Here is a 21,075-nt window from a genome sequence, read left to right as displayed (position 1 = left end):
TTCTAATAATGATAATGATGTCTATAGTGCAGTTAACTTATAGGTATTGAAATCTTATGGAGATTTGTGCAAGAACTAAAAGGTGTTGCTAAACTCTGCCACAACACTGTTAGTCCACCATTATTTGATGAACACGAAAGCATTTACATTGTTCAGAAATGCATTATTCCTGAACTACATATTTTACAAGGGTATGTAAATCATTTGTTTTGGATTGGTTTGGTTCATCTTCTTGTAAGCTGTGAGAAGACCTTAGTATGGCCATCTAAGATAAAGCTCGTTCTCCCCGCAAACGTTATCAAGGAGATATTTTCAAAGGAAATGCCTGCAGAGTATTGCTGAAAGAGTTGGCAAACTTCTCAATCCAGAGATCTATAGTGATTTTGGGTATTTGAGATTAGTGCCATATGTTTCAGTATTTAAAGCAATGGACAGAATTAAGAGCACTTATTTTTCTATGAAGAAAGTTTCTTCTTAAGATAGCAAAGAGCTAGATAAGTGCATAAATGAACTATACAAAGCATTTGAGCCTACAGGTGACTCAAAATCCTTAAAAATTCATGTAGATCTAGATGGCAGAATGTTTGAAGTTTTTGGAGAGTGACGGACTAGGTCACTGGTCTGAGCAAGCAGGTCAGTACACAGAAAATTTTGCATTGTTGGAGAAGTTCAAAATAAATCTGTTGATTGACATAACTTATTCAAATATATTAAAAAAAGCTGTGGTTGAGTTTTCTTTGTAGCATATCTAAATAAATATTTGTTTTTATTGCGTGTATTTATATATTATGGTGCAAATAAATAGATTCTTTATTTCTGTCATTTTTATCTAATTACTCACTACTTCTTTCCTTTATTTATAGTTGCAAAATTGTAGTTTTACTGAGCAGAGGCAAGGAGGAAATTTAAAAAAAAATTACTGTTTGTGCATGAAACAATTTGATTAGTTAATATAAAAAAGCAGTTATAATTATTAGCAAGATAAATTATTATATTTATTGTCATATTGACAGTAATTAATTAAATTCATATTTATATAAAAATTTAACAGTAATAAAATCAAAATCATATTTGCATGTTCGTTCGCTTGTCTAACTTTAAGTGATAAAATACAAAAAAAAAATTTTTTTCATGATATTTTGAAAATGGAATCTGATAGAAATATTAATCCCAACAGATTTTAAAGCCATGTAGATGCGCAAATTGAATGCTGCTTTTCATTTTCTTCCACTTTAAATTTAAACCTATTGCAATTTCTAGAGTACAATGTGAAACAGCCCAAACCATGCTTATAAAAGTTTATTAGTTTATGCTTTTGATTAATTGTGTGCAAATGTGGCACCCATGTTGTGGATAGTTTTCGCATATGTAAATATTTGTGTAAAGTGTGATGCATCTATTTATTTGAGTTTCTTATTTTCTTTAACGATCTCATGCACTCTCAATCTGCTATCTTCCTATAACTATATCACAGATTTTTCAGTATTCTTTGCAGTTGTAACCTAAACCGGCCATCCAGAACATTCAGCATTATTTGTGCTCATGTGACCATTCTGAAAAGGTAAAAATAACCTTAAAAAGGTACTGCGAGTGCCATTTCTTGATTTACTTATACTTATCAAATATTTCTGTTTTAGTTATTTAATTGCATCTCATAATATAATCATATTACTGACTGCCAACTTTTGCCTTAGATTGTGTTGGAGACTTTACAACAAGCACCATCACTGTTTATTTACTGGTTAAAAAGTTTAGAAAATTTATCTATTTAGTAAAATTACGCATTTTTTTCTTTTTTGTTTCATGTATGTGTAATATTTTGGTTTTAATTTTAATAGATCAAAGTAATTATTAAGGAATCTTTTATTTACAATAATTGCATACTTTTGATGTCAGTCTGTGTTTGTTGTGTGAAAATAATGTCTTATGAATATACGAAACTGTTTCTAAAAATAAAAGTATTAATCACTTTTTTTTGGAAATAATGTAAGAAAAAATTTTTGTTAATGAAATTTTCTTATGAAGAAAGGTTTGCATTTCTGTGTCGGCATAGTCTACGTTAAAAAATTGTAAAGATTACTTGTCAAAAATTTTTAATAGATTTATTATTATGACGGTTATTTGGTGGAGTTTAAATTATTTGGGCAGTTGTCACTGTTTTCATTTTATTTTTGGATTTTTTGAAAGTAAATGGGGTGTCAAAGAATCATAAGTACAGACAGACATAAATATTTATTACTCAAGAGTAATATACACTATTATACTGTTTAATAACACTATTATAAATGTACAGTAATATAACAATTGTGTATTATAATACCTAGAGATATAATATTGAAAATTACCTAGATCTTTGAGAAAGCAGTTCATCAGTCAAATAAAATGGATTAATCACAAATATTTCTGTAACTGCATTTAATTTTTTAGTATTTGTGTGTTAACAAACTCCTCATGTAATTTTTTCCACTGATCTTACATGAAACTAATTTATCACATTCATAAGGTTAGAGGATAACTTTTAAGTCTTTATTTTTTCTGGGCTGTCACTTAATCTACCAAATAAAACTGAAGAGAATATGTTACCTGGTATCCAGTTTAAAAATATAATACTCATATATAATTTTCAATATCTTTGTCAGTAAACCCAAATGTTTTTTTTTTTTAATTTGATACCAGTTGGGATATTCTTTAACTGTATGATATTCTGTTGTGAGCTAAGACCTGTGCAAAAAAAAATTACTTCACTGAAATATTGCAGCAAAAACCTTTAAGAGACTGGAATATGTTCATTGTTCTATAATTTTTTTATTGTTTTACATAATCTGTTATAAAATATAACAGATAATGATCACACTTGTCTTGTGTGATCATTATGTTACGCTCGGTATTGTTTTTTTAGGTGCTTCATCCTGAAGTAATATTCAAAAGAAAAAAAGCACATAGTATATAAATTTATCTCTGATAAATTTGAACCCATGTGTCTCAAATATACTTTGAATTTATAATTTGAAGCAATGTGTAGAATTGGATGTATTAGCTCGTAGTTAGATGATTATGATCATAAATCACAATCAGTACCACATTGTTTCAGTTATATGTGATATCAGAAGATTGTTGTTTTAGAAGGTCAACCCCTTGAAGCCATTTTTCTCACACTGTAAATTTCTGTCACCCAAGCTATAAGCTTGTCTGGTGAATTAACCTTACAGGTTAATACAAAATAGTTAATTCTAATATATAACTTTATCAATGCATTATCAGATAGATTTCTAGTTAAAGAGGAATCTCAGTAAAATATCTTTGAAAAGATTAAATATTTCTGTGGAGATGAGTACATGGATGGCAGCAGTATTAGAAGTAGAGTAAATTATTTTAAAATGACAGCATACACTATACGTAGTTTACTATACTTAAACTTTGATTTTTGTAACTTGAGTCTTGATGCAGTAGTAGACACTGCTTATGCAGTGTTTGTAACATATACTGCATAAAAAATAAATGGATTATATTAATGACCAAGATCAATCTCTAGTGGTTGTCCTTAAATTACTTTTGAATATGACAAAAATGGTTAACATAATGATAAGGGGGTGATAAATGTATGATTGAATAAAGTTGTAGTACAGTCATTAATTCAGGTGAATTGATTAAATTGTACTTGTTGGGTTCCTTAGTCACTGAATAATACCTCTGAAACTTAATAGTTAATAATATCCTAGTATTGTTGTGTTTTATCAACATGAGGGGAACAATTTTATATTCAAGAAGTTATACAAAACAAAAAACGAAAACCAAGTTGCTTTCACCATTTCAAACCTTAATAAAATCCTGCAGAGTAGAATGGTATTATCTCAATTTTACAAAGAGCCAGTTGTACTATAAGCAGCAAATTTGATGCCCACAGTGATTTCTACAATGTAGGGTATAAGTTGCGTGCATATTGGCCAAGTTACTGGAATTTGTTTGTACCATAAATGTTGTTCTTTGCATTCAGATGCAGAGAAAATTTTATTGTGCTCTATATTAAAATTGTTGTGGAAAAAATATTATCCTGCAGCATGACAATGCTTTTCTCATTGTGGCTGAAATTCAAAAAGATCAGGTGGGAAGTTCTTCCTGATCCCTATACAAATTTTTCTTCAAAATGTTTTTTCTTGATTTTGTAGACTTAAATTTAAGATGTTTTCTTGCATTTAAAAAAAGTCTATATGGTTCAGATGTCGGTTCAGTTTCTGGCAAGGATCTGAATTTTCATACCCAGATAGAACTGCCCTTTTGAGATCTCCCTTTCAATAAAAGCTCTACACAGAAAAAGTTATTATTTATTTTAGAACTATACAAAATCTAATTCACAGCTGAAACTGCTATCTTATGGGAACTTTTATTAGGTATTTTCTGTATCCATAAATTTAAAAAAAATTTAATGTGGGCTGTACAAAGGGAATTCAGGTAAAAAATTTTATTTTAATTTTTTTTAGTTGGGAAGAGGTTCCTTACACCGCTGTCCATCCATTTCTCCCCATGCCTTCTCCTTCTTGTAATTTTACAATCTTCACCTCATCTATTAACTTCATCCTTCATTTTCCTTGCTTTCTTTTTCCTTCTTCTCACCCTTCCAATGCAGTTGTCAAGATTCCATTTCCTGTAACCATATGTTCTAACCAGTTTCCTTTTCTTTTGTGTATTTTCCATATAAGTACTTTTCTTTAATCCTATTTATTACATCCTCATTTCTTCCTTTATCCGATCATTTTATTTTCTCCATCCTTCTCCACATTCACATCTCAAAAGCCTCAATTCATCCCCTCTCCTTCTTGTTATTTTACTTATGCAAGACACTGTATACGTAGTATTTGACCAACCTTATACTTAATTCTAAATCCAGACATTTACAACATAGTAATCTCCTTTTCTTACTGAGAGATTCCTTTGCCATTGCTATCCTTCCTTTTATTTCCATTTTGCTCTTCCAGTCCTGTCACCAAATACTTGTCCCTAAATACTTGTAATTTTTTACTTTTACTATTCTTCCTTCAATTGCCCCTATCACTAAATCCACTTTGTTGTTTACTTCTGTTACTTTAGTTTTCCAATATTTATCTTCATTCCTTCCTTAAGGCTGTTAACAATCCTTATAGCATGTCTGTGTCATCAGCTACAATTATTATATCTTCAGCAAACCATCTTATTTTCTGTCCTCCTGTAATTATTACTTCTCTTTTTCAAATATATATTTTATCATATCTTCAGTGTAAATATTGAAGTGTCAATGAGAGGCAATATCCTTGCCAACACCTTGACCTAGACTCACCCAGTCAGTCATATTTTAATTTGATTTTCTTTGTTGCCATTTGATTCATGTATAATTATTTATAATTAAAGAATTAATGGAAAGACAGAAGGTAATACCTTCTTTTTTCTATTCTACTCTTTTCTGTTTAAGAATTTTCATCATTTTTTCTCATTTGACTGTATCAAAAATCTTCTTTAAATCTATAAAATACACTCATTGTTCTTTCACTGTTGTGTACCTTGACAATCTTAAAACCACAATTCTCAAATCATAATCTAATTATAAGAGTAAAAAAAAATTTTTTTCTCAAGATAGAAAATTCACATGAATTTAGAAAAATCCTTACTGAATGATTATAATATTTATTACTAATGTAATTTCATGATCTTCAGAAGTACTTGATTATATTCAATTCATAATATCATTTTATTGTTGTTGAATGCTGCAATAATGAAAATTTCTTATGTATGTAAATCATACATTGTAAATTTTTATAATTATTTTGTAATTGTTTATGTTACTTTTAATGCCAACTTAAATACTTTGTGAGGAGATCCAGAGGGTGGAGCCCTCTGGATCAAATTTGAAAGCAGTCGGGTAGTTAGTTCTCTCACGATACCAGAACAAACTTTTGGCTTTATTAAGATTAAATTTATAATGTATAATGTCCATAACATCTATTCTTTAAAATGATGCACATACAATAGATCAATAGCATCCATTTGCATTAACTCTTAATCAGTTAATAATTAATTACATTTTTCATGAACTAGGAATATCTTGTATAATTTAAAATTTTTATTTCCAAAAGAAAAATATGATTGAAGTGGCTCACCACCTCATCTCACTGTTGCCACCCCACCCAACATTTTGTTATGATTCAACCATGTTTATATATCCTGCTCACAACCTTCAAGTTTATGTGGTGATATCAAGTCAAAAAAAAAGTTGATCATTCTTTTGAAGTTAAATCATATTTTTATATAAACATTTTTATTATTATACTAGCTGCAGAGGCATTCGCTCCGCAGTTAGACCTTTCAGGCGGGTTGCCCGGTGGGCGGTGTCTTGGAATGGGATTATTAGGTGTCCAAAATTGATTACCTCTTGTGTAAAAATAATTTTTTTTTAATGATGAAAATTGATGTAACGAAAGTTGAATTAGACATTAAATTCTAGAAATTGATAAAAATGAATCAGGATTTTCCGCTAGTGATCGGTACCTTCCGGTGCCTGCGTTTTGGTTGTAGTTCATTATTTTATGAAGAAAAACAATCACATAAATAAAAAAATATATATTACTAATATATATTTCACATATATATTGATATATATGCGATATATCGATATATAATAATATAACAAGTATATACCTGACCACCACGAGACATGTACTAACGAAACAGGATTTTCTGCTGGTAACCGGTACATTCCGGTGCTAAGCTAAGGGGGGGACAGACACACATACACACATACAGTTCCCTTTAGTAGGGTAGGATAATCTCTCTTATTTTTGTATTTCCTGTTTTTCCTTAGTTTTAATTAAGGTTTTTTTTACTGAATGACTTCCTTTTTACTTTATTGTGATCGCGAAAAATTTCTGTTTTCAGATTTCAATGGAAATATCCATTTTGACCATCCCTGTATACATTTTGACTAGTTCGGCATGACGTCTGTACGTACATATGTGTCTCACATAACTCAAAAACGATTAGTGTAGGATGTTGAAATTTTGGATTTAGGACTGTTGTAACATCTAGTTGTGTACCTCTCCTTTTGATGGCATTCGACTTAACCAGAAGTGTCCAAAAAGTTAAAAATCCCTCAAAATTTAGTTTTTTGAACTTTGTCTTAATTGCAGTAATTAGCCCTAATTGGGAGCTTTTCAACGATATGTCATAAGTGGTGCTTATTTTCGTTGGTTCCAGAGTTATAGCCAAATAAAAGTTTAATTAATGAAATATTTGGATCTTACAAAGGAAGGCACATCGGTTCAAATCAGACTTCATCTACTTTTACTTTTGTAATTTATTTTTTTAACTTTTTTTTTAATTTAAATGAGTTGGTTTATTAATAATGTAAAAACATTTTTACAATAAATAATAATTCAATAACAAAAAAAAAAAAAAAAATGAAAAAATCAGAAGGAACTAGTAAAATAAAATTTTATGGACTTTTAAAAATGTGTATATGTAATTTAATAGGTATTATGAAACATCTGATTATTTAATATTAATTGGAAATTATAATTTAAATCGCATTTAAAGATTTTCTAGTTTAATTTCTGTTTAATTTTATTTAATTGTTCTGGAATTTCTGTTTAATTTCATCTTCCTTAAAGTTAACTACAGAGTGACTGAAAAATATACCCTCACAAGAACAACATATACACTGAGGCATACATGCCCGATCTTTAATAAATTGCAAAAAATTCTTATCTTTTACTTAATTACTCCTCTGATATTGTTAAACAATATTCTTCTTAAGTCAGAGTTGATCAGCATTTTATTTGTTTTTTGTTACCAATCATTTAATCGCTATTTGGTTTGATATAATTCTGATCTTAATTTGTGTATATGTTCTCTAGTTTTCAAATTTTCTCTCTCTTGAAATTCATCTTCCTCTCTTAATTTTTTTATTTTTTCCTTGGTCTTAATTGTTTTCTTCCTCTTTATATTTATCATCTCTTAATGTTTTTATTCTTTCTTTGTTTGTAACATTTTCTTCCTGTTTATTTTTTCTGGTTTGCAACATTTTCTTTCTGTTTATGTTTTCTGTTTTGCAACATTTTCTTCCTTTTTATTTTTTCTTTGGTTTTAACATTTAACTCCAGTATACAAGATTTAACTTTTATTTATATGATACACCAGAAATCTGAAACTTTTGTTAATCAGCAACTCTGGGTGGGAGAAAAAATATTACATGTACTCTATAATATTTTGGACTGAGTAATAGAATATTCTCCTCCCTGACATAGGTGGTGACTGTAAGAGAAGAGTCTGTTCATCTCTCATGTCATATACATGTCTTTCCATTTTTCTCTAACTTTTTTCTCATGTAGCTTGTACCATTCCCTTTCCATTTTTTTCATGTAATGCTCTTCAGCTTTCTGTATATTGTTTTGTACCTCCAATTTCATTTTTAGATCCTCATTCTCATTGCATTTTTCCTTCTACTACCTTTCCCTAGCTTTTTGTGTATGATTAAATAATATGACCTGGCCAAAATGGAAAATTATATTCTAATGGTAATTATAATCTGAAATCTAATGTTTAAAAATAAGAGTTATTAATTAAAGTTTAGCTTAATCATCACTAGTGCATAATTCTCATTGTAACCAATCATAAAGATTGTGGAATTAGTTCTTCCATAAATGACTACTTACATTCATTATTAAATTGTCATTGTTTAATGGTGCACTATTCAAAAAAACTTTTAAAAAAATTATATTTGTCTTATGATTTGTAATTTTTTGTTTGCACAATCTCTGATATATAAAGGCTGTTCAAAAAGTATCCAGCTGTACTTAGCATATTTTTTTTCTTGAAAGACATTTGAATATGATCGGTATATCTTGGCAAGTGCAGTATTAGCACCTAGTATGCATGCATACCTCTTTTGTAACCTAATAAAGTGCATCAGTTGTCCAGCAGTCATTTTGTATGTGTGCATTGCGCATGCACGTGTTGTATTTTTATTTTGTGCACAATGATGGATTTAGTTCATATTTATATCATATTCTACCAAAATGCTTTTTTGAATTTTGAAATAATTGAATATCTAATACATCACCTCCAATAAATACACCATGTCATCTGAAAAATTTACAAAGTGCATCTCACTTGCCCCAACACTGAAACTTTTTTCCTCTTTTAGGGAATTTTTTCTTTATTAATACATGAAATACAGTATAATTCTAATTCAGTAATGGTATTTTTCTTCCTAAATGAAATATGTATGCTTATCATTATTTTCGATATTTAACTGTGAACATGTCTACATTCTTTCTGTGTATCTATGTGTGTTAGTTGTTTGTAAGACTGGCCGTTGGTCTGCATTTTAAAGGACTGCCCCCTAGAGTTGTGTAGTATTGAGATTTGTATCACAGAGGCTTGAGAAATTAAGGTGTTAAGAATTATTGAAGTACGTTGCCTTACATATGTATTAGCAAACATTTTCTGCTACATTTTTAACTTTATTAAATATGACAATAATCCAATTCTACTCATTAAATTTAAATAAAAATAGGTATAAAACAACTTACATTGATCTTTTATAAAAAATAAGTGCTTAAATACCTTCTGGTATTATGTTAAAATCAAGAGAAGAGTAAAAATTAAAAAAAAAAAAATGTGTTAGTCATCAAACATGTAGCTCAGTTTTTATTAAGTAGTAAACAGGTATGTATAGTTATTTAAAATGTTTGAAGCATTAACCAAAGTAAATACAACAGCATTTAGTGTGCTAAGTATTGCTTAATGCTGGGGATCTGCAGGGGCTGGTTCATTAAACGTGAGTTCAATTGGTGGAATTTTATTCTTATTTAATTCAGTCTGTTTCTAGGATGCTACTCTTGAGACGTTCAAGTTTTTCATCATCATCAGTTGGTTACGGATTAGAGCCAAGTCCTTTTAACAAATCTTTATTTGAGTTGAATGTTTTTTTGGCTTTGTGTTTATTTTTATCAACTATCAAAATTAATGCTATCTGTAAAAGTGATGATTGTCTTGTTGGTCATGCAGCATAGTGATTACTTGTTTTTATCTCATTAATTTGGTAATTGATAAGTAAAATGTATCATCATGTGAAAATTTAAGTTGTACTTTTTTTTATATGTGTATTCAAGGAGTAAAAGAGTTGTTTTTAATGATTAAGTATCACATTAGCCCAAAGCTTATTCCATTGAATATGAAATGGAAATTTTGTAGCATATTCTGAGATTCAAACCAGGATCTCTGGATGAAAGGCCACTGCCACCTCACCAAAAAGGTCAGCTACTCATTTTCGGATTCTCTATATCAAAATGAACAAAAATGTTTTTATCCTGAAATATGACAATTTTCCCTTGTTTTCCTTCAGTCTACCATTTTTTATTTTTTAAAGAGAAATATATATCTCAAGATTGGATTGAGGAATCATTACAACACCAGCTTCTAATAAATTTTTTTTTTGTCTTCAGTCATTTGACTGGTTTGATGCAGCTCTCCAAGATTCCCTATCTAGTGCTAGTCGTTTCATTTCAGTATACCCTCTACATCCTACATCCCTAACAATTTGTTTTACATACTCCAAGCGTGGCCTGCCTACACAATTTTTCCCTTCTACCTGTCCTTCCAATATTAAAGCGACTATTCCAGGATGCCTTAGTATGTGGCCTATAAGTCTGTCTCTTCTTTTAACTAAATTTTTCCAAATGCTTCTTTCTTCATCTATTTGCCGCAATACCTCTTCATTTGTCACTTTATCCACCCATCTGATTTTTAACATTCTCCTATAGCACCACATTTCAAAAGCTTCTAATCTTTTCTTCTCAGATACTCCGATTGTCCAAGTTTCACTTCCATGTAAAGCGACACTCCAAACATACACTTTCAAAAATCTTTTCCTGACATTTAAATTCATTTTTGATGTAAACAAATTATATTTCTTACTGAAGGCTCGTTTAGCTTGTGCTATTCGGCATTTTATATCGCTCCTGCTTCGTCCATCTTTAGTAATTTTACTTCCCAAATAACAAAATTCTTCTACCTCCATAATCTTTTCTCCTCCTATTTTCACATTCAGTGGTCCATCTTTGTTATTTCTACTACATTTCATTACTTTTGTTTTGTTCTTGTTTATTTTCATGCAATAGTTCTTGCGTAGGACTTCATCTATGCCGTTCATTGTTTCTTCTAAATCCTTTTTACTCTCGGCTAGAATTACTATATCATCAGCAAATCGTAGCATCTTTATCTTTTCACCTTGTACTGTTACTCCGAATCTAAATTGTTCTTTAACATCATTAACTGCTAGTTCCATGTAAAGATTAAAAAGTAACGGAGATAGGGAACATCCTTGTCGGACTCCCTTTCTTATTAGGGCTTCTTTCTTATGTTCTTCAATTGTTATTGTTGCTGTTTGGTTCCTGTACATGTTAGCAATTGTTCTTCTATCTCTGTATTTGAACCCTAATTTTTTTAAAATGCTGAACATTTTATTCCAATCTATGTTATCGAAAGCCTTTTCTAGATCTATAAACGCCAAGTATGTTGGTTTGTTTTTCTTTAATCTTTCTTCTACTATTAATCTGAGGCCTAAAATTGCTTCCCTTGTCCCTATACTTTTCCTGAAACCAAATTGGTCTTCTCCTAACACTTCTTCCACTCTCCTCTCAATTCTTCTGTATAAAATTCTAGTTAAGATTTTTGATGCATGACTAGTTAAACTAATTGTTCTATATTCTTCACATTTTTCTGCCCCTGCTTTCTTTGGTATCATAACTATAACACTTTTTTTGAAGTCTGACGGAAATTCCCCTTTTTCATAAATATTACACACCAGTTTGTATAATCTATCAATCGCTTCCTCACCTGCACTGCGCAGTAATTCTACAGGTATTCCGTCTATTCCAGGAGCCTTTCTGCCATTTAAATCTTTTAATGCTCTCTTAAATTCAGATCTCAGTATTGTTTCTCCCATTTCATCCTCCTCAACTTCCTCTTCTTCCTCTATAACACCATTTTCTAATTCATTTCCACCGTATAACTCTTCAATATATTCCACCCATCTATCGACTTTACCTTTCGTATTATATATTGGTGTACCATCTTTGTTTAACACATTATTAGATTTTAATTTATGTACCCCAAAATTTTCCTTAACTTTCCTGTATGCTCTGTCTATTTTACCAATGTTCATTTCTCTTTCCACTTCTGAACACTTTTCTTTAATCCACTCTTCTTTCGCCAGTTTGCACTTCCTATTTATAGCATTTCTTAATTGCCGATAGTTCCTTTTACTTTCTTCATCATTAGCATTCTTATATTTTCTACATTCATCCATCAGCTGCAATATATCGTCTGAAACCCAAGGTTTTCTACCAGTTCTCTTTATTCCGCCTAAGTTTGCTTCTGCTGATTTAAGAATTTCCTTTTTAACATTCTCCCATTCTTCTTCTACATTTTCTACCTTATCTTTTTTACTCAGACCTCTTGCGATGTCCTCCTCGAAAATCTTCTTTACCTCCTCTTCCTCAAGCTTCTCTAAATTCCACCGATTCATCTGACAACTTTTCTTCAGGTTTTTAAACCCCAATCTACATTTCATTATCACCAAATTATGGTCGCTATCAATGTCTGCTCCAGGGTAAGTTTTGCAGTCAACGAGTTGATTTTTAAATCTTTGCTTAACCATGATATAATCTATCTGATACCTTGCAGTATCGCCTGGCTTTTTCCAAGTGTATATTCTTCTATTATGATTTTTAAATTGGGTGTTGGCAATTACTAAATTATACTTCGTGCAAAACTCTATAAGTCGGTCCCCTCTTTCATTCCTTTTGCCCAGCCCGTATTCACCCACTATATTTCCTTCCTTGCCTTTTCCAATGCTTGCATTCCAATCTCCAACTATTATTAAATTTTCATCTCCTTTTACGTGTTTAATTGCTTCATCAATCTCTTCGTATACACACTCTACCTCATCATCATCATGGGCGCTTGTAGGCATATAAACGTTAACAATCGTTGTCGGTTTAGGTTTTGATTTTATCCTTATTACAATGATTCTATCGCTATGCGTTTTGAAATACTCCACTCTCCTCCCTATCTTCTTGTTCATCACGAAACCTACTCCTGCCTGCCCATTATTTGACGCTGAGTTAATTACTCTAAAATCACCTGACCAAAAGTCGCCTTCCTCTTCCCACCGAACCTCACTAATTCCTACTATATCCACATTCACCCTATCCATTTCCCTTTTTAAATTTTCTAGCCTACCAACCTTTTTTAAGCTTCTAACATTCCACGCTCCGACTCGTAGAATGTTATTTTTTAATTTTCTGGTGACCCCTTCCTTAGTAGTCCCCACCCGGAGATCCGAACGGGGGACTATTTTACCTCCGGAATATTTTACCAAGGAAGGCGCCTCCATTATTGATATGTGAAAATGCAGAGAGCCACATTTTCTTGGAAAAAAGCAGCTGTAGTTTTCCATTGCTTTCAGCTGCGCAGTACTCAGAGGACTGAGTGATGTTGATACGGCCGTTTAAGTCATTGTGACTCACGCCCCTAACAACTACTGAAAGAGCTGCTGCCCTCTTTCAGGAATCATTCCTTAGTCTGGCTCTCAACAGATACCTCTCCGATATGGTTGCACCTTCGGTCCAGCTACTCTGTATCCCTGAGCACTCAAGCCCCCTCACCAACGGCAAGGTCTCATGATTCATAGAGGAGGTTCTAATAAATAAAAAATGATATTTAATATGTTTTCAAATTTGAAAATGGCAGCTACATCAAATTTTTAGCCTTTACATTTTTTTTAAATGTTACATTTTATTAAAATACAATTACCCTGATCAACAATGATTTTGTTAAATGAGAGGGAATAACTCATTCTTACAGTATTTTTTGTGCTGATTTCAAATATGAAATCAGAATTATTCTATCAGGCTTAGTTTTTTTGTAACTACCATTCTTATTTTAAGGTAGTTATCATGCAGAACTCTATTAGTATAGCATTTTGTGAACATATTTTATTATATTATTTTTCAAGTAAATAGCCTTTGTTTATTTATTACAGTCCCTAAATTGTTGTCACCAGTGACGAATTTACCATAAAGCAAAACAAGCAGCTGCTTGAGGCTTCACTTTGACAGGGGCCTCGAAATAAAAAATTTTGAAAAATAAAAGTAAAATTAACAAAAAATTAAGAATATATTTATAATACTTTATTTATTGCTTTTATAACTTATATATAATTGTAATTGCTATCTTCAATTATGTAAAAGTTTCATTTATATTTATAGCATAGATTATAATGACAGTATATTTTAAAATTGGTTTGTCATGCAAACCATTTTTTCCCACGCGTCATTTCCATGTGTAACAAAAAGATGGCGCCTTGGTCAAACGTTTTGTTCGTCTTTGTCTAAACCAGCAGAGATTCTTGAAGCATCTTGTTTTGTTGCTTGAGTCAAAGATACAAAGTATGTATTTGAATCATACTATTTAAAAATTCAAACGAAAAATTAAGGTCAAAAAAATTCATTAAAAAATGTATCAGGTTGTGTCTGATTATTTCTGTTATCATAACCTATATGTTTATCAAATGAAATTTTGTAGGATAATAGGCAACTGGAACTTCCGGGTGGGGGCTCAAAAATATTGATTTGCTTGGGGTCTCGTCCAAGGTAAATCCGGCACTGGTTGTCACATTGATTTGTTAGACATTAGTCATCGTGTTTATTATTTATACAGTAATTAAAATGAAAAAGAATGTGACTCATTCTTTCTATGTACACCTTACTAATATACATATCCATTCATTAGTTATTTCTGTCATTATTATATTTACTTATAAACTGTCGTGCAGACTAGAGAAATATTTTTAATTCTCATTCAAGTCCAAGTTCTCGTGTGCGTAACATTCAGTTTTGTAGCTGGCTTTCGTATATGTGGGTATATGTTGTTCAATAAAGCGAGTGTATGTTTATTAAATTACTGTATTTATAAAGTGCTTTTTTTAAAACCATATTAGTTATTGTAATGTATTAAAAATGCCTTGGAGTTACATTAATCATCCAAACAATTTCTGCTACATCTAAGGTGAGATAAAATTGAAGACTCAGAAAAGAAATATAACTACACTGATAAAAAAGTTGTATGAACTGTATTTTGGATATAATTAGGTGATCAGGACAAATTTTGGGCTCCTCATATTTGCTGTGCTTCTTGTGTAACATTGTTGACTGGTTAGTTAAATGGATCTCATCACATGTCATTTGCAATTCCAGTGGTTTGGAGAGAACTGAAGGATCACACTACAGACTATTATTTTTGTGTAATAAAGATATCTGGGATAACAGCTAAAACTAGATGTACTGTTAAATATTCTGATATTCTCTTTTCCATGCGACCTGTGCCACATCGCCAAGAGCTTCCAATTCCAGTACCACCAGAAACATGGAACTTAGATAAAATTGAAAATGTTGAATCTTGTGCTGACTTATCAGACGATGAAGAAAGATATCTAGACTTTTTAGAAAATAGATATACAGAATCACATTTAACTAATCAGTCAGAATTAAATGATCTGGTTTGTGATCTAAATTTACCAAAGAATCAAGTAGAAATTCTAGCATCAAGATTGAAAGGATGGCATCTTTTACAACCAAACACTAAAGTAAGTGCTTTTCATGATAGGTAGTCAGAATTTGAACATTTCTTTTCTTGGTATGAAAACTTAGTATACTGTAATGATGTGGACTCATTACTGGAAGCTTTGGGACATATGCATCATCCTGATGAATGGCAACTTTTTATTGACTCATCAAAGCTTAGTTTGAAAGCTGTTCTACTTCACATTTGAAATAAATGTCCATCACTACCATTAGCATATGGTGTTCACATGAAGGAGTCTTATGAAAATATGAAACTCGTATTAAACAGGATTCAGTATGAGAAATATTTATGACATATTTGTGGAAATCTGAAAGTAATAGCGCTTTTACTTAGAATGCAACTTGTATACACTAAGTTCTGTTGTTTTTTGTGCAAATGGGACAGCAGAGATAGTAAAAACCATTACATAAAAGAGCAATGGCCATAGAGAGAGATACTGACTGTAGTAGAGAAGAATGTTGTTAATCAAGCATTAGTAAAACCAAAAAAGGTTTATCTTCCACCACTACACATTTAAGTTAATTCAAAAATTTTGTTAAAGTAATGGATTGTAATGATGCAGGATTTCAGTTCCTAAAATACAAATTCCTTAATATAAGTGATGCTAAAATAAAGGAAGGTATATTTGTTGGACCACAAATAAGAAAATGAATGAGTGATTCGGTGTTTGAAGAATGTCTGAATGACTTGGAGGTTTCTGCATGAAAATCATTTCAAAATATGGTAAAACTTACTTGAAAACCATAAGGTGAGTAACTACAGAGAATTTGTGAGTGAACTTTTTCAAAACCATAAAGAGCTTGGGTGTAACATGTCACTCAATTCATTTCTTACATTCACATTTTGATTTTTTCCCTAATAATCTTGGTGTTATCAGCGATGAAAATGGAGAATGCTTTCACCAGGAGATATCTGCAATGGAAACACAATTCCAGGAAAAATGGAACTGAAAAATGTTAGCTGACTGCTGTTGGAATCTAAAGAGGGATCTACATACAGCAAATTACAGAAAATCCAAAAGAAGTAGGTTTTAGGCGATTGCAAAATGCATGTAATGTATTTTTTTTCCATTACATTCGCCATACATTTTTTATTTCAAAAAAAATTTCAGTTACAAAAACTGAGCCTGACAGAAAAAATCCAGTAATATATATGAAATCAGCATAAAAAATACTATAAGAATCAGTCTCATTCACTCTCATTTAACAAACAAAAAATTATATTTTGTTGACCAGTTTTATTAGCTAAAATGTTGAGTGTCTCTCATTGTAAACAAGATAACACCTTTTTTTTTTTTAAATCGGTCCTCTAACTACATTTATTGTAGAAAATTGATGACAATTTTCAGTCAATTCCATCACCACCACTAATAATTAAACTGAAATAATTTGAGTTAATAAATTTAATTAATTAAATATTAGTTATTAATGATAATATTAAATTTACTACAATTAGATTTAATTAATAATTGTTCAATAATATTAAAATACATTTAGCTACAGCTCTGTTACTATAATAAAGTTGTATTGCAATTGTCATATTTAATGTACATTATTGTGGAAGCAATATTAACAGTAATCAATTATGTTTATTCTACTAACTTTTTTCGTTATTTTATTTCTGTCTGTTTTTGAAAACCGATTATCACTTGTTTTAATGTTAGGTTTTCTTTTATTTTATTCTTTGAGAATGAAGTTGCTCTCACATTGAAATTGCAGATATACATCTTATGTACAGACAGGAAAACTGCAATCAAGCTGAAATGCACCGTCTATATGCCGAACGTTTTCCTTATTACCATTTATTTGCCCAGCGAAAGATTTTTTAAGTTCACTTGTATAAAGTTAAGAGAAAGTGGAAGTTTTTCTCATAGAGCATATGTTCAAAGAAAACCATGAAGCACAAAAATTCTGCCTTTAGAAAAACATTAGAAATTCTGGTATTGAAACATATTGAACAAAATTTAGAGGGCAATACAAGAAGAGTTTTTTTAAAGGAAAGCTGTTTTACAAGTTGACTGAGGAATTCAGGGAATCCGCTATATCCATTTCTTGTTTGAAAAATGCAAATGTTGACGGTTCATCAGTTTTCACAGCATCCATCTTTGGTTGTAAGAAAATCTTCACGCCATTATGCAGTCTCGATTTCAGCGATCATCTTCATTAAACATTTGGATTTGTATCATTGGTGATTCACTGATCAGTCTGTCTTACCTGCCACAAAAATTGAACAGAAGGAATTATTATCATTTCCACAAAAACTTTCTACCAAAACATTTAAATGAAGTTCTCTGCTAACTAGGAATAACGTATGGTTCATGGACAAGGGTGCCCCAGCACATTTCAGTATTAATGTCTGCCAGTACCTGGATGATTATGTACATACCTGGAAGGTAAATTGGTCATGCCATATCAATAGCTTGGCTCTCAAGATCACATGATTTAAATGCAATAGATTTCTATTGTTGGGAATACCAAAAAATTATTTAGACATACTTGTATGACTAAATCAAATATTGGTATGATTTAGTCATAGCAATAACAGTGCTCAGTATTGGGAGAACTTCATCAGAGAATTATCGAACATTTTCAACATATTAAATTTGTACCAAGGATTTTTGAAAGAGAGATAATCATTAAATCAGCTGCAATAGTATATTGTCATCAATGGAGGCAATTTCAAATATTCACACTTGAAAAATTGAGAGTAAAATTGGTAGCAATTATTTATACTATTTAATGTTTATTTAGTAAATTCTAATCCAATTTAAATAAATCTGCCTGTTTATTATAATTTGTTAAATTCTATTGTTTTGTAAGATTGATAGATGATCTTCACGCAGTCATTTTTAAGAACAGTAATGTAATTAATATATTAAAAGTTAGTTAAGTCGTAACTTTTAGCCATTATTTAGTGTTGAAGTTATGAAAAAGATTCAAGCTTAATTAATTTAAATGGTGTAGGAATGGAAATCCAGCTGAAAATTATCCTATACATTTTCTGCAGTAACTTGGTTGTTTGTGAACTGATTTTTAAAAATAAGGTATCATTTTGGTTGATAATTGTATTTTGATGAAACTATGATTACAGAGATGAGAATTTTAAAAATTCTTTTGCCACCTTTTTGAATTTTGTGAATGTTTTCACTGTAATTTTTGATTTATTGGAGAAAACTGATGCCAACATGTGTACCAAATAATATTATGCCTCAATTCAGTTTTGACATACATTTTCCTTTATAAAACACAAAGTGCTGCCACTTTGTGTTAGAAGGAAGATGAAGAGAAAAATCATAATTTTTTTCAGGATTAGAACGTTTTTTTGTTTATTTTGATATGTAGAACCAAACATGAATAGTCAGGTATGCTTTTTTACACCTGTATTTATTATATTATTAAGCATATAAAGTGCTTAATATGATTGAAGCCTTTTTTAAAACTAACATAAAACCATATTAGTTTAAAAGGACCAGTTTAACATAAAAGAGAAAAATAAGTTGAAACAGCAGAATTTAACAATAAATATTAAGTTGAACAAATTATAAATATGATTATTAATTTGATGAAATAAACCATTTGGGGGCACAAAAACCCAGCAGTATATATTGTAACATTTGAAAGAATTATTTATTCCAATTAGAAAACTATTAATAATTTATTATTACAAGTTTTCTTTATTTAATATCTGAAGTTACTGTATAAATTTACATTACATTGTATCAGAAATTAATATACATTTATTATTTTATTCTATTTTCTGTTTGAAGCTTTTAGAAGTATTGAACTTTTAAAAAAAAACATTATTTTTGCAAACCACATTGACTGTAAAGCCAGTACAGAAGCAAACAAATGACAGCCAAAAGCAGTAGGCAAAATGTGTCTGGAGTAGCGAACATGATCAGATAAGGGAATTACCCTGCTAGGGTTCTTAAATGAACATTCATTATCATATAAGATACTGTGAAATATCTGAGTCCACCTTCCAAAGGTGGATCCAGTAGAACTTACTAGAAATATTCGTGATATATATCAACAGTGGAGTCTGCCATGTTGATGACTAGGAAACAAATGCACTCATTGGCAAAGAAACTGTATAAAATGTTTGGAATTGCAGCAACAAAGAAAAAGTAAATGAATTTAATAATGTACAAAATTTAAATTTTATTGGTTTTGTACATTAAAATAGGATGAAAATGGAAACTCATAATAATGAAGTAATATTATGTTAATGTTTAATTTTTTTGTGTATCTTCATATTTGTTTTTTAAGGTTCAACAAGGTGGTGGTTCTGAAATAAAATATAAGGGCCCAGTGGATGTGGTTAAAAAATTATATCGAGAAGGTGGTCTTAGAAGTATATATAAAGGAACTTGTGCTACTCTATTAAGAGGTAATGTTAACCTATATTAAAGAATCATTTTCTCCTCTTTGATTGTTTTTTTTTTTTTTTTTTTTTTTAATAATTAGTTGATAAATTTGTCAGTAATATTAATATTGTACATAACCCAGCATAAAAACTACTTAATTAACATACTTCTTATGAACTAGTAATAAAACAACACCTTACTAGGACACACAGCTGAATTATAACACTTTTACCAGCCATTACAGAAAAAAATTACTTCTTGTTCAGCTGATATTACACTCAACCAATTGGTTCTTCCATTTTAAGTTTCCTGGCTAAAGTATTTTTAAAAAGGTTTTGAACACACCCTCATATTACACAATTATTATTTTGATTTAAAAAGAAATTGAATTCTATAAATATTGAAAAACTGAATTTTCTCAGTAACAAAAACTGTTATTTAACAACCTCTATTCATGAAAAAAGATTACCAGTTAGGTATGACTTAAACGCTAGGTTTTTAAAGACTAGTTTTTATAGCTGGGTGCTTGGCTCAAATATAAAAAGTAACCATTAGTACAATTCTGATAAAAGGAATTGAAAAGGACATATTAACAAATTTCAAAGCTGTCCCTGAATTTTCTTTTAGGGAAGTCACTTGGCACACTAACCAAGATATTCATCAAAAATATTGAAGCATACAAGTCTACTGTGTTTTATCCTTTAGATGGTGGTGATCAAGGTAGAAAGTTTAAGTCTTACAGTTCAAAGCTGAAGAGAGTACAAATATCCCCAATTTTGTCAGATATCATATCGACATATGAAACCAATTTTATAAACAGTTGGACGTTTAACAGAAAAAATAGTGTTTATTGATCCATACAAAGCCCGGTAGTTATAAATGAAGGCAGTAATCAAGAGAGATTTTCTGTTAACTGTTTTCAGTACAATATAGTAATTATACATTACTAGTAAACTTCTACCTTGGGAATTTAAAGAGAGAACACTATCTTGAATATTTGGGAGATGTTTTGCTGAGATCTGTTGGATTTGCCA

The 21,075-nt window shown here is 30.4% G+C and overlaps 1 protein-coding gene across 1 annotated transcript in view; it reads left to right on the top strand.

Moving 5' to 3' along the window:
- Positions 1-21,075, top strand: part of LOC142322035 (congested-like trachea protein) — a 94,908-nt gene that overhangs the window by 38,474 nt on the left and 35,359 nt on the right. Inside the window, exon 4 of the mRNA XM_075360635.1 lies at positions 19,944-20,064. Within this exon, the coding sequence (XP_075216750.1) occupies positions 19,944-20,064 (121 nt within the window). The remainder of the gene's footprint in view (positions 1-19,943; positions 20,065-21,075) is intronic.

This window comes from Lycorma delicatula, chromosome 3, assembly GCF_047948215.1.
Source record: "Lycorma delicatula isolate Av1 chromosome 3, ASM4794821v1, whole genome shotgun sequence".
Classification (NCBI taxonomy): Eukaryota; Metazoa; Arthropoda; class Insecta; order Hemiptera; family Fulgoridae; genus Lycorma; species Lycorma delicatula.
The sequence above is the reverse complement of the archived record's forward strand: the minus strand, read 5'-3'. Positions and strand labels throughout refer to the sequence as shown.